General features: G+C 37.6%; 1 protein-coding gene across 3 annotated transcripts in view; it reads left to right on the forward strand.

Moving 5' to 3' along the window:
* The window catches only part of iars1 (isoleucyl-tRNA synthetase 1), a 206,698-nt gene that overhangs the window by 139,942 nt on the left and 51,664 nt on the right, over positions 1–15,092 (forward strand). For all 3 annotated transcript variants that reach the window (XM_072582128.1, XM_072582130.1, XM_072582129.1), the window contains exons 26-28: positions 6,019–6,193; positions 7,276–7,388; positions 10,936–11,031. In XM_072582128.1, coding sequence (XP_072438229.1) covers positions 6,019–6,193; positions 7,276–7,388; positions 10,936–11,031 — 384 coding nt within the window. The remainder of the gene's footprint in view (positions 1–6,018; positions 6,194–7,275; positions 7,389–10,935; positions 11,032–15,092) is intronic.

Raw genomic sequence — 15,092 nt, forward strand, 5'->3', positions numbered from 1 at the left:
TATCTTAGCTCATTTCTCTGAAGTGATCATCCTTTTAACCAGAATTATGCAGTAATGAATAGATAGGTCCAAAGATTTAGATTTTTGTTTACATTTGTAATTTGCTACTTTGGTGAGAGGCCTGGAGATGAAGTGTGTTTGAGCAATTGTTTCCTAAATTTGATTCATGCATCATTATCATGACACCTGATTCATGATTCATGACACCTGATTAATCATATGATTAATTTCAAAGTATGCTTATAATCTGGACAGCAATTAATTAAAAAATGAGTATTGTACTAACTTTTGTCTAGAACATCTTGTTTCCATCACTTGAGGATGTGCCAAAGGCATATAAAATGTTATGCATAAAAGGAAAATGTTGCAAGTTACAAGCAACTTCATATTAGAGATAGTACATTTATTAAAATAACCCTTGACAGGATCTCTTGAAAATCGCAAAATGATATTAATCCAAGCACAATACTGAGTCCCAGCTGACTGGCAAAGGGATGAATCTTCAAAAGTTAATACAATGTCTTCAATAAAATGTTTTTTTTTGTGTTCCTACACAAAAAAGAGTGAAATATTAAGATTTAACCACAGAACGTGTAGCACAGTGGTTCAGTGGTTAGCACTGCTACCTCAGTAACAGGTTTGATTCCAGCCTTAGGCGACTGTCTGTATGGAGTTTGTACGTTATTCCTGTCTCTGTGTTGGTTTCATCCAGGTGCTCTGGCTTTCTCCCACAGTCCGAAGAATTGGACGTGAGGTGGATTGGCCATGCTATGTTGTCCATTGAAGCTGTAATATTCTATCACATCTGTAAAACATGAAACCTCTGTATCCAGATGATAATATAAATAATATAATTCTTTCAAATTAAACAATTTATGCATGGGTTGGCATGTATGAATCTGATCCTCAGAAGATTAATTAAGCAACTGGCCTTGTTTCCCAACTATATAATGGAACTATTCCCAACTATATCTCCTGCATAGTGAAGGCACAGAGTGCTTTAGCACAGGGGAGTTCTTTTCTTCTTGGGTATATTCCAGGACTCCTAACGTTAATGACAGTACTGGGAATAAAAGTATAACAAGGTGTCATTGTTCCTAGTATGATATTGGCCGGAATGCTGGCAGTTGGTTTAAATAACAATTCCTCAAGATTTAACTTAACCGATTGAAGCATGCTTGTTTTATGAATATTTGTTCATAAATTAATTTTAGAATTAAAATAATATACAATTTATTTGGGTACAATAAGCAACCTACTTTGTGTTGATTGTGAACATTCCATGATGCAAAATTTAGTGATATTTGTTGCTTATCATTTGACTGATGTATTCTAACAATGCAAATTGCTAGTGGATTTCATTAATACTTCATATTAGTGATGGATAACATTTGGAAGGTTTTGCATTCTTTGAACTTCTGTAAAATCCTGTCAAGACCCTCCTGAACTTCTGTGTTGAAGTTCCCAATAGATAAACGCAATGAATCTAATCTATTGTAGTTTAAGAAATTTTCTTAGTTTAGGATCTAGATTTATTATCACTGACTGATTAGTGGTGTTCGGGATTGGATGTTTGTTTTTATAAATCAATGGGATTTAAAGGCATTTATTGACTTCAAAAGGAATTGAACATACAATTGTTACAATTAGTAATTACATACCTAATGCATGTGTGGTACAAGTCAATGGAGAGTTTCCACATTAGAGTCCTTGAACTTGATGGCTTAATCACTCATCAGGCCTTGTTGAATTCTGAAAGTTCTGTTCTAACATCCATCTTTATATCTATTTTCTCTACTATCAATTCATGTGTTCTCAAAGAATCAGTTCATCCCATTATTCACTGAATGAATTTCAGTTTTATTCAGGCTTCCCATGTATCTTTTATCAAGGCTTTACCTTGTCTGTATTATTAATCAAGTGACCCAACTGATACACATACAGAGGTGTAATATTTTAAGTTATCCTTGACCATATTCCTGATAAATGTTTGCAAGGGAGTTGGCCATCCTTGCTACAATTTCTCAAATGGATGCAACTGTCAACTGTTCACAGTTGCTTTTCCTATGGTAGTTGATGTAAATATCTAACAAAAAAAATCTGTTTGCCTTTGCTGAGCAATTATCAGCTAGTCCCTGTTCTTTTGATTTCACGAGAAACAAAATGGACATAGATATTTCCAACCTGTCAAGAAAAACTAATTTTGCACACAAAGGCCAGGAATTAATATGAGCTGAATCAAAATTAATGCATTGCTAACAATCCTATAGCAGTTGATAGACTACATGTTTGAGAAGGGCAAGCATTTCAAACAAAATGGTCTTAATACTCAATGACTAATGACAATATTGATAGCTTACCCAGATCAGTAGAGAGATGACTTCTTTTGCAGTCCTCATGAGATACTGCAGCTGAGCAGACTTTAGTTTTTGTGATGTGTCTACCTGATACTGAATCAATGAAGCGTCCTTACTTATAAAGTTTCATTCTGTCTTTCAGTAAAGAGCTAAAACTGAACTGCATTTCAAATGCATCAATGAGCAACTATATACTTCACTTTGAGTTCAAAGTATTTGAGTGTGTGTGTACTGTCCTGTACATAGTAATGATCATGTCAGTGAAAATGTTTTGAAATGTCAGTGATTTTGTTTTGTTTGAAATGTCCAATCAACTGTCAGTATTCATATGTATATATGAATAAAAATAATGTGTGTGTACAAAATACTGAACATTGAAGTGACCTAATTTAAGTACTACAAAAGATTTTAAATCTTGCGTTTCAATTACTCTGAGGTCTACATTTTGGACTTGAAGAGTTAATGTTTTAATCTTTTAATTTTACAGTATTTGAGATAAATTACAATATTCTTTTAAATGGATGTAAAAGAGATTTACAATATTAGAAATCCCCTATATAATTTTCATGCAACACACTTTTGATGATATGATTAAATTTGAACAAAGTAGGGATGCTTAAATGAGAATAAAGTGAAGAAATAATTTCTATATATTAGCTCATTGAATGCCAACTTGACTCACTTAGGAGAAACTGAGGACTGCAGATGCTGGAGATGAGAGTGAAAAGGTATGGTGCTGGAAAAGCACAGCCAGTCAGACAGCATCTGAGGAGCAGGAAAGTTGATGTTTTGAGCATAAGGTCTTCATCAGGAATGACTCATTTGCCTCTGCAGGTTCAAGGCTCAGTTTAGGTCTGGAGTGACTAATCTAGGTAGACATTTTAGTACTGAATTTTGGGGAATTATTGCAAAACTGTTGGCGGTGGCTTGTCGCATGGGACATTAAATTATGTGGTCCCACTTGTATGTAGTCAATGCTATTGCAGTGTGTACTTAAATCTGAGATGAAGATCTGAGTCACATTTTAAAAGATAGTAACTGTGGCTAAAATTTCCGAACTTTGTGCGTTTTTGATAGAATTGCATTCATTGTGATCTCACCGGTATATGGAAAGTATTTTAAGAATTACTTTTTTTGTGTGTCTAGAAGTGTATGTCAGTTATTTTGGGGAATAAAAAAAAAACTTGTGTTAGGTCTGTTGTTCTGTGCCAACTTAAATATAGTTGTGTCCAAGAAGGTAATGTTTTCCTGTGAATTGTGGCTTTAAATTTAATAGTGTGTTGATGATTATTGAGGATATTGATGGATTGTTCTTTTAATTCTGTGACAGTCCAAATATTCCACATGCAAACAAAAATACAGTTGGTATTGTTACTATGTGAATACATAATCTAATAAATAAGTTGGTGGGAATGGAAAAGTATTCCCTGAAAACCAAACAGCAGATTTTAAAATTAAAAAAAACTAGCCCTCAAGAAGATTGCAAGAGAACTCTTTGGGGCAGACAATAACAAAAATGTATTTTGACTCTTGGTTCAGAATGTAGCACCAGCAACTTAACAAGTGTTAAAGCCAGGATGCAAATCTGAATTAGTTTTGAATAAGAGTTGATCCATATGTTCTGCTGGTACATTGAAACTTGGAGAATAGGAGCAGGAGTAGACCATTTAACCCTTCGAGTTTGCTCTGACATTCAGTATGATCATAGCCGATGATTGAACGCAATCCTCAATCCCATGTTCCCATCATATTCTTTGATCCCTTTAGCCACAAATCCAACATTGACCTACTTATTGAAAACACACAATGTTTTGAACCTAATGACATTATATGGTAGTGAATTGCACAAGCTCATCACTCTCTGGGTGAAGAAATTTGTTCTCATCTCAGTCTGCAAGATTCCCCCTTATCCTTAAATTATGATCCCTGGTTCTAGGCTTCTACATCATCGGGAGCATCCTTTCTGCATCTAACCTGTTCAAATTTAATTGGCTTCGATGAGATTCCTCCACCGCTATCCTTCTAAATTCCAGTGAATATAATCCTAACTGGCTCATTCTCTCCTTATATGAAAATCTGCCATTTCAGGAATCAATTTAGTAAAGATCCGTTACATTTGCTGTGGAGCAAGAACCTCCTTCCTCAGAAAAGGAGACCAAAACTGCACACAATATTTCAGGTGGGACTTCACTGATGCCCTGTATAATTGCAACAAATCATTGATGTTCAGTACTCTAATGCTGATCAGATGTTCATAAATCCTCCTCCTTCCTCTCCTCCCTCTCAGTGCCCCCACCCCTCCCCCACCTCAGCCACCACAGTGCATTGCTTAGGTCTGGAGTCACATGTAGACTGGACCAGAATGGCATGTTTCCTTCGCTAAAGGACATTAGTGAATAAAAGCTTTATTTTGTCAAGCGGCAGTGGTTTTGTGGTCATCATTCGTCTTCTAATATTTCATTTTTCTTGGATTCAAATCCTGCTGTATATTTGTTGGATTTGAGCTATAGTTCCTGGAATGCTTCCTGGGTTTCAGAGTTATCAGTCTAACGAAGACTACCACCTATGCCATCACCTCTACTGTATAGTTACAGATACGCAGGTTTTAACTGACTGCAAGTGGTCAATGTAAGTTGATATACAAGGGATATTATCCACTTGCAAATAGATCTGAGATGAGTTATGTACATGAATTTTCTGCTCAGGAATGAATTGTTTCAAATTACATCTGAGTTTTCCCTCCAAGATTAATAATTGATAATGCAAATAAAGTGTTTTTCCTAACATCTGACTGTTTTGCAGTTTGCAAAAGACTATGGGGTTGCTATAATAGAACCAATTCTTTTATCCAATAGAAATAGAACTTCACTATTGCCAGATTACATAAAAGTTTGCATGAGTTTCAGAAGTTAACTGCACGAATCTGGTGTGTAATTGTTTGTGTATTCAAGTTATAGTTTGTTTAATTCCTGCAGGTTTCACTTCACGAATTAATTCAGTTGTAATTAAACTGCGGTATTGGGCTTTGGTGTAGAATAAGCACATTAATGTTACTTATGCCTTTTGACGCTTTAATTTACTGGTTGCATAGATACATTTTCTTCCTTTGGCATTGTTGTCTCCTGATTGAATGAGGGGAAGGGGAAGTGAATAAGCAAAAATAATTGTGTCTCTTTGAATCAAAAATAGCAACTGTAATCATTCTTCGTGGTAATGTGCTTACTGATATCCCCATTGTGTCATCTGTTTGTGGCTTAATGGTGAAACATTGAACTCTAGTGAAAACAAAAATATATAGAATATTGAAATCATGACCAGGTCACGAATTATTGTCTTGTTGGGTTCCAACCTTCACTTGGAGTCCCCACGTCAGTAAGTTCCCATATGATGTCCAAATCGAAATTGCAAAATTTTCATATCGGGTTCTTCACAGATGTGGGAACAGTTGAAACTGAATTGATTGAAAATGAAAATGCTCAGTTGTCATGGATGCCAATATAAATTGTATAAATTTATAGGAAAAGCAAATTGTGATGCAAGAGTTGGAATATGAGTTCCCTTAAAAAAAACTGCAGTTAAAAAGCCTCTGCTGTGATATTCTTAGGTGAAGAAGTCTTTACTTACCCACTGAGTTTTATTTATTTTATATAATTCCCAATAGGAACTAAATGTCCGTCAGCTGACATTATCCACAGACAAAGGCAAGTATGGCATTCAACTAAGGGCAGAACCAGATCACATGGTTCTTGGAAAACGCCTGAAGGGTGCATTCAAATCTGTTACAGCAGCTATCAAGGCACTCCAGAGTACACAGTTGGAGGAGTTCCAAAAGACAGGTGTGTAACAGCAAACTGTTAGTTCTTTGCTGTGGAAAGAACAGTCATTTCTTGCTCAAAATATATACAGCATAATTAGCCATTTTAAACTGCATAGCTGAATGTTAATGCTATCAAATTGTAATCTGATAAATTAAACATAATGTATAAATGTAGCGTCTCGGAACAACTGAAAGCTGCAAAATTGTTTCCAGACTCCAGTTCTTATTTTTTCTATATAAACTTTAACATCAAAACCACCTGTTTCCTATAATATCTGGAAATATCTGGAAATAATAAGCATTTTTATAATTGTTTAGAGCTGCAGTTATTCTTTAAGTGGCAGTGCAGCTTTCCATTCTTCGTCTAATGTAATGAAGGAATATGTTTTGAAATGCAAACATTTGTCCTAACATATTTAAAATTAACAAAAATTTGAAATGGTCAGTTGGTGTGTAGGTCTTGCATTTTATAAATAGTAACTTGTGTTACTATAAAACCTTCACAGTCTCAGAGCATTGAGGAGTTTTAGAGCCATTTGAGCTTTTGAACTGAGGTCACTGTTGTAGGGTAGAGAAGAAAAAATAAATTCTCATGCCAACATTTAAAAATAAATATTTTAGCCTTCCTCTGACTAAATTTAGAAAATGCTGCAAATTGAATAATACCAGCATTTGATCCAAGTAAATCTTTTTTAGCCTCAGCTGAAATTGAAAGAATTTCATTGCCTCCATCTTTTATGCTAAATGCCCTGAAAAAAAACCCATCAATCTGCAATGAAGATCATCAATTTCACAGTTAATAAAACAAAACATACTGGAGAAACTCTGCAGGTCTGCAGTATCTGTGAAGAGAGAAAAGAGTTAACATTTTGAGTCCAACATGACTTGCTTTCCTTGAAATGTTGAGATTCTAATGGAGAGCAATAAATTTGAAACATAAACTATGTTCCTATCTGCACAACTGCTAACAGAACTGCTCCAACATCTTTCTCCATCACTTCCTATTGATAGGTCATATCGCCAGAATCTACGGCGTTTGCTTGAAGTAAGTTTAATTCTTGCCATGAATTGCATTCCTAATACCTAACATTTAATGAACAGGAACCATAGTTGTTGAAGGACATGAGCTTCATGAGGAAGACTTGCGTCTTATGCATAAGTTTGATCCAAATACAGGAATAAGTGCTCAGTATGAAGCCCATTCTGACGCTCAAGTAAGTTTTTAATTTAATGCAAAGAAAAATTATTTGCAGAAATTAATTGTATAGTAAAACTTAGCAATGTATCTAATATATTAATGTAAGTGTTAAAAGCAACTTTTGAAACTTTTTTGGAGTCGAGAGCATGGTGCTGGAAAAGTACAGCAGGTCAGGCAGCATCTGAGGAGCAGGGGAACCAACGTTTCGAGCATAACCGTTCAGATTTTGAAACTTTTTGCTTGGCTTTGCTTTCCACTTGATTTTGAAGTGAATGCTCATGAGCTATGAAATTGTTTTGCTTGTACTCCCCTTTAACCGTCTCTCATTGTACTTGATATAATGAGTAACTTGCTGGTTCATTTCAGAAGATTGTTAAAAGTCAATCACACTGCTGTTGCTCCAGCATTACACTTCTGCCAAATGGGGAAGGATGGCAGATATTTGACACTTGTGAAAGATTTTAACACTTAGGATAGTTCAGTGGTCATCTTTTACCGATACTTTTCCATGCAGATTTATTAAATTAATCGTACCAATCCTATGTTTTCAGAAATTATATGTTTGCATCACTAAATGTGTAAATATAGCTGGTAATGCAGAATTTAGAGCAGTTTTGTCATTTCAGTTGTTTTAATTTGTTTCTTTCCCCATTTAGACTTTATGAATCATATTATTAATTTATTTAGTTAATTGAACTTTAGTTCTGAAGTTGCTGTTGTAGGATTTGAACTTGTCTCCAGATCATTTTTCTATGCCCCTCCAATGTTACTCCAGTAGCATTCTCAGTATGTTACATTGTCTGACGTGCCCAGTACCCACTATTTAATAAATTGTTGTGTGAATAATTAATTACTATAAGTGTAGTTGATAATACAGAATAGTTCAATGACTTGGCTACTTTCGCAGTATTAATTCTGCTCCCTTAAACTTTTAGATTTCAGTATTAAATCCAAATAGTGTACAGAGGAACCTCGATTATCCGAACGAGATGGGTGGGCAGTATTTTGTTTGGATAATTGATTATTTGGTTTATTGATTCAATGCTTCTTCTCTGGGGCTCGGAGTTTTCTGAAGTTCCCTTTTCCTCACACTGCCTGCCTTGCTGCCTCTCTGTGTCTTAGGGTTTATTTCTGAGTTGACACACAGTTGTGTGTAAGGGACCTGCAGCATCCCTAACCCAACCCCCCATCCCCAAAAATCAGTTCAATGGGATCGACACAGCAAGCACCTGTTAAGACTGCTCCCCCGAGACACATCCCCCCCCCCCAATCCTGTCCTGCCCACACCCACTGACGGCGCCCTGTCTGACCTGGCCATGGCCCCATCTCCCCACCTCTCTGGGGCAGCCAGACTGGACACCAACAGTAAGACTGCTGCTGTCTTTGGGGGATGATTCTCAAAATAGCACACAAACACACACACACACACACACACACACACACAGCCAAACACACAACTTTTTAACAGATTCCACCTTTGCCCTGTACAGGATAATGTTGGAGAAAATGTCTGGGGCAGGGGGTTTTAGGGTATATCCCTGTGTCAAACTCCAGGGAAAGTGTGGGGAGAGAGAGAGCGCATGGGCGGTCAGTCATTTAGAGATGGTGCCTAGGCTCCCATCGATGTCCAGGATTCTTCTCAGCAACATTTCAGTAAGCCAGGTTCTTTTTTAATCATTGTACACAAAACACGCAAGCAGTGTTGAAACACCTCTTTGATGTAACGTTTCTATCGGGACCTTGAGATCTTCTTCGGGTAATGCAAAATTCGGATAATTGAGGTTCCTCTGTATTTAACCCACCAGCTGAGAAATATCTTGGATCTGTTTCTGCTGCATGTCTGATGAGAGGTCATCAGTTTAAACGTTTCTTTCTCCATGAGCACTCCGTGATCTGCTGAATATTCTAGCACTTTTCTATTTTCATTAACATTGGTCTGGATGTCTTTTGCTTTTTATCATTGCTACAAGACATTTGCTGCTTTCTTCAGTTTAGTTTGTAAAGGTACACCCTAAATGTATGACTTGTTGTTTAATTGCATTTTTGGTCATTTTCTTACATTAAGCTTCCCTTGTCCGTGTCTCCTTTGCTCACTATTGGCAACTGGACCAACACGCACCTAGGCCCCACACTCGAGTCTGTCTTCTTGTAAGCACCCACTGCCTGCCTTTTCTCTCAACCCTTTCAAAAGAAGGATCTCTTTAAAGCCATTTATTTTGATCAAACTTTAGATCCTCTGCTAAATATTTAATCCCTCAATTAACATACTGAAAAAAGGTAACTTGCTTATAGTCCCTGTACAATCTATGGAACCTTCCCTGCAAATTGGTTGCTGCCCTCAGTTGACTGCAGTTTACTTTGAGATTCTCTGAGGTCATAAGTTGTAATTTCTTTCTTCTAAACATCTTCCATTTCTTCCTAATTGTGCCTCTGTGGTGTGCTCTCTTTGTTTTATCATGAAATTATGTAAGTGCAAGATAATGCTGATGTAGTTGCTCAATATTGTTGAGACATGGTGAGTAATAGCATGAGTCCATTCAGCCCAATGTGTCTGCACCACTCTTTTAAAGAATTTTCCAGTTCATTGCCTCGATCTTTCTGCGACTTTTATTCACTTCCCTTTTGAAGGCTTTGGGACTTTATCCACCACCCATCAGGTAGTTCATTCCAACTTCAAAGCACTTACTTTAAAAAATGTTTTCCCTCATCTTGCTTCTGATGCTACAGTCATTTTATATTTAGGCCCTCAGGGTATTCTCCTTGAAACATCAGAAACAGTTTCTTTGAATTTACTGTGTCTAGATTGTTCTTGATTTTAAACAACACTGACAAATCTCTTCTTCACCTTCTGTTCAGACTCAACCAATATGACACTATTCAAAGGAAATTCTCCCAGCATTCTGGCGAACATTCATCCCATAACCAATCGATATCTTAGGAGAATATGCTGATTCTGAAATTTCAGATGATGTGATGCAGTTTTTGATTTTTGTAGAACAAAAGCAGCAAGTGCTTTTTCTTCAGCTTATGAACAGGTTGGACCGTAGGGTCTGTTTCCATGCTGTACATCTCTATGACTCTTAAGTACTCAACAGATCTGGTGGCATTTATCAAGAAACAGGGTTAATGTTTCAGTTCACGGTTTTTTTTACTTTTCATTTACTGTCTCTAGATCAATTTGATTTTGTTTCTTCACTTGCATCATTATTAATCTCTTTGATTTTCCATAATTACCCTCTGTCATTCAACCTCTTCCACTTTCCACCCTTACCTTTTGTTCTCCTCCTCTAATCCCACCCCCTCTCCTCTATCATCCCCTTGTTTACATTTCTAACTTCTTCCATTGCTCATGAAATATCATTGACGTGAAATGTGTTTTCTTTGTAAACCATCTGTGGTGCATATTCAGCATTTTTCAGTTCAAACTTTTAACATATGTAGTATTTTAAAGTTTTTTTTATATGTTTGGTTTGATAGTTAGAGAGCCCTAATTTGTTGAACCATTGTCCTGATAAGTGTGTGCACATTTTGTTATCTTATGAAATGTTGCTCTTTTCTTTTAGGTTTTGGTTCTTTTAGATGTTACACCTGACCAGCCGATGGTGGATGAAGGAGTTGCACGAGAAGTTATAAATCGTATCCAGAAACTTCGAAAGAAGGCAAGTTTTTTTTCTCCCCTGTTCTTTATCCATTTATACTAAGCAACTGAACTAACACACTCAACTAGCTGTTTTTCTGATGTGAGCTAAAGCAGTTAATGTTGGCAGACTGTCTGGCAGTGGCAGCACCATGTCACAATCCTGTGCCCACCTGCAAACTTGAGCAGGGATTGATAGACAGTGAACCCAGGCCCAAATATTTCCCCCATTCCCAACCTCAACTCAACCTGGAGCTGCTGTCATTTTTCACATATTGACCATAGAGTTCAGCACAGAATTTTAAACAAGAGTCACCAGCCTAAACAGATGATTGACAGAGAGAGCATCAAAGATACATTCATAAAGTGTACTTACTAGTAAACAATTTGTGTTATTGAAAGGATTGGAGACACATCCTTATACTGATTTACTCAATTTGTGATGAATCCCCCTTTCATAAGCATTCTTTATACTGCAGGAGCCAGCATTCTGAGAGACATTTGGGGACATTCAGTTCCGAGGGATTATTATAGTTCACTGTTCCAAACTGTTAGGTGCATGCAATTCTGCCTAAAAATAGATGTAGATGAATTGAAAGGCTTTCAATAGGTCACTTGTGACAGTTAAAGGTTCACTGAAGAAGAGTTCAAAGGGTACGAACAGGTAGCGAGAGAGATAAGGGGAGACCTTGGAAAAGAGGGAAATGACCAGAATGGGAGCAGTGGCTGAGGTAGTCCATGACAGATAGCTCTTGGAAGGGAGTTTCAAGTCCAGATTAGCAACAAGTGACAAATTTGAATGTCTTGTAAAATTTAATAAGATGAGATGACCAGCCAGTAAGTCTCCTGTTGTTTGTTTAAAACCGTGAAATCTTGTGGTTTTATTATGTGACTTGGATCTCATGTTCTGTCTTTTTTTTTAAAGCCCTAGCCAGCTCATTACATAGTTTGGCAGTCTGGTAAATAGAAGAGATGTATCATATTTACAAGCAATAATAGTAACAAATTTCATTTGGTTGACTAAATGTCAGCATGGAGAAGAAATTGTTTGATATTCCCCATTCCTCACCCAATTTCCACCCCAGGGAGTTGAGAAGACTGAGATTGGTGGATTATTGGGGTCCAATAAAACATGGCGTTAGGGTGAGAAAGTGGAAGTTCATGTGGGAGTTCAACCATGATCTTCTTGCCAACTGGAAGCTGGCAGAACAGCTTCCACTTGGTAAAGTAGGAGACCAGAAGTCAATCTTTTCTCTGTTTCAGATTTACTCACAAAAGGAACTTTACAAGTTTATACCTTTTTAATTCTGAAACCCAACACTAGTGTAAATAAGTATCTCTTTATCAGTGCTCAAGTAATTATCTAATGAATGTCCTTTGTTTATGTATCTTTCATCTTAAATTATGCAACAATATCATTTTGTAAATGTTATTGAGCAGCACAATCTACAGTGTGGTTACATCAACTGCAAAATGCCTTAGTACTTCATAACCTACTCCAAATAGTTAACAGGTGCATATGTTGCTTAAACTCCTCAGATATTTTGATTTTACCTCAAAGCAATTCAATTCAAATAGTATATGCTGATTTTTGTTTTTTAATCGTCATGATGCTAGATTGCCGAATTAGTAGATTGATGTTCTTGAAGTAAAGTTGAAAAGAAATACACTTAAACAAAAAAATTAGAAGAACTGCAGATGTTGAAAATCAGAAACAAAAACACAAATTGAAGGAAAAACTCAGCAGGTTTGGTGGCATTTGTGGAGAGAAATCAGTTAATATTTTGGGTCCAGTGACCCAAAGAAGCATTCTGAAGAAGAGTCGCTGGACCCAAAACATTAACTCTGATGTCTCTCCTCAGATGCTGGGAGACTTCAATATGCAGGTGGACTGGGTAAATAATGTTGCTAGTGGATCTAAAGAAAGGGAATTCATGGAATGCTTACAGGATGGCTTTTTGGAACAGCTTGTCATGGAGCCCACAAGAGAGCAGGCTATTCTGGACCTAGTGCTTTGCAATGAACCAGACTCTATAAAAGATCTTAAAGTAACTGAACCCTTAGGAAGTAGCGACCATAATATGGTAGAGTTCAGTCTGGAGTTTGAAAGGGAGAAGGCAAAATCGGATGTAATGGTGTTACAGTTAAATAAAGGTAATTATGAGGGCATGAGAGAGGAACTGACTAAAATAGACTGGAAGCAGAGGCTAACCGGGAAGACAGTAGAGCAAAAATGGCAGGAGTTTGTAGGTATAATTGAGGACACTGTACAGAGGTTCATTCCCAAGAAAAGAAAGATTAACCGGGGAGGGATTAGACAACCTTGGCTGACAAAGGAAGTCAGGAAATGTATTAAAGAAAAAGAGAGATCCTATAAAGTGGCTAAGAACAGTGGGAAATCAGAAGATTGGGAAGGATACAAAAGCAAACAGAGGATAACAAAGAGTGTAATAAGAAATGAGAGGATCAAATATGAAGGTAGGCGAGCCAGTAATATTAGAAATAATAGTAAAAGTTTCTTTCAGTACATAAGAAACAAACGACAGGCAAAAGTAGACATTGGGCCACTTCAAACTGATGCAGGGAGCCTAGTGATGGGAGATAAGGAAATAGCAGGAGAACTTAACAAGTACTTTGCGTCAGTTTTCACAGTGGAAGACATGAGTAATATCCCAAAAATTAAAGGGTGTCATGCGGCTGAGTTGAGTATGGTTGCCATTACGAAAGAGATAGTGCTAGAAAAGTTTAAAAAGTCTTAAAATTGATAAATCTCCTGGCCCCGATGGGATACACCCTAGAGTTCTGAGAGAGGTTGCTGAGGAAATAGCAGAGGCATTGGTTGAGATCTTTCAAGAGTCACTGGAGTCAGGAAAGGTCCCGGATGATTGGAAGATGGCTATTGTAACCCCCTTGTTCAAGAAAGGATCAAGGCAAAAGATGGAAAATTATAGGCCAATCAGCTTAACCTCGGTTGTTGGTAAAATTCTAGAATCCATCATTAAGGATGAGGTTTCTAAATTCTTGGAAGAGCAGAGTCTGATTAGAACAAGTCAACATGGATTTAGTAAAGGGAGGTCATGCCTGACAAACCTGTTGGAATTTTTTGAAGAGGTAACAAGTAGCTTAGACCAGGGAAACCCAGTGGATGTGGTCTATCTGGACTTTCAAAAGGCCTTTGATAAGGTGCCACACGGGAGGCTGCTGGGCCCATGGGAGGTGAGGGCCCATGGTGTTCGAGGTGAGCTGCTGGGATGGATTGAGGATTGGCTGTCTAACAGAAGGCAGAGAGTTGGGATAAAAGGTTCTTTTTCAGAATGGCAGCCGGTGACGAGCGGTGTCCCGCAGGGTTCGGTGCTGGGGCCACAGCTGTTCGCATTATATATTAATGATTTGGATGAGGGAACCGGGGGCATTCTAGCCAAGTTTGCCGATGATACGAAGTTAGGTGGACAGGCAGGTAGTACTGAGGAAGTGGGGAGGCTACAGAAGGATCTAGACAGGTTGGGAGAGTGGTCCAGGAAATGGCTGATGGAATTTAACGTGAGCAAGTGCGAGGTCTTGCACTTTGGCAAAAAGAATAAAAGCATGGACTACTTTCTAAATGGTGAGAAACTTAATAAAGCCAAAGCACAAAGGGATCTGGGAGTGCTAGTCGAGGATTCTCTAAAGGTAAACATGCAGGTTGAGTCCGTGATTAAGAAAGCGAATGCAATGTTGTCTCTTATCTCAAGAGGGTTGGAATATAAAAGCAGAGATGTACTACTAAGACTTTATAAAGCTCTGGTTAGGCCCCATTTGGAGTACTGTGTCCAGTTTTGGTCCCCACACCTCAGGAAGGACATACTGGCACTGGAACGTGTCCAGCGGAGATTCACACGGATGATCCCTGGAATGACAGGTCTAGCATATGAGGAACGGCTGAGGATACTGGGATTGTATTCGTTGGAGTTTAGAAGATTAAGGGGAGATCTAATAGAGACGTACAAAATAATACATGGCTTTGAAAAGGTGGATGCTAGGAAATTGTTTCTGTTAGGCGAGGAGACGAGGACCCGTGGACACAGCCTTAGAATTAGAGGGGGT

Source organism: Chiloscyllium punctatum, chromosome 12 (genome assembly GCF_047496795.1).
Source record: "Chiloscyllium punctatum isolate Juve2018m chromosome 12, sChiPun1.3, whole genome shotgun sequence".
Classification (NCBI taxonomy): Eukaryota; Metazoa; Chordata; class Chondrichthyes; order Orectolobiformes; family Hemiscylliidae; genus Chiloscyllium; species Chiloscyllium punctatum.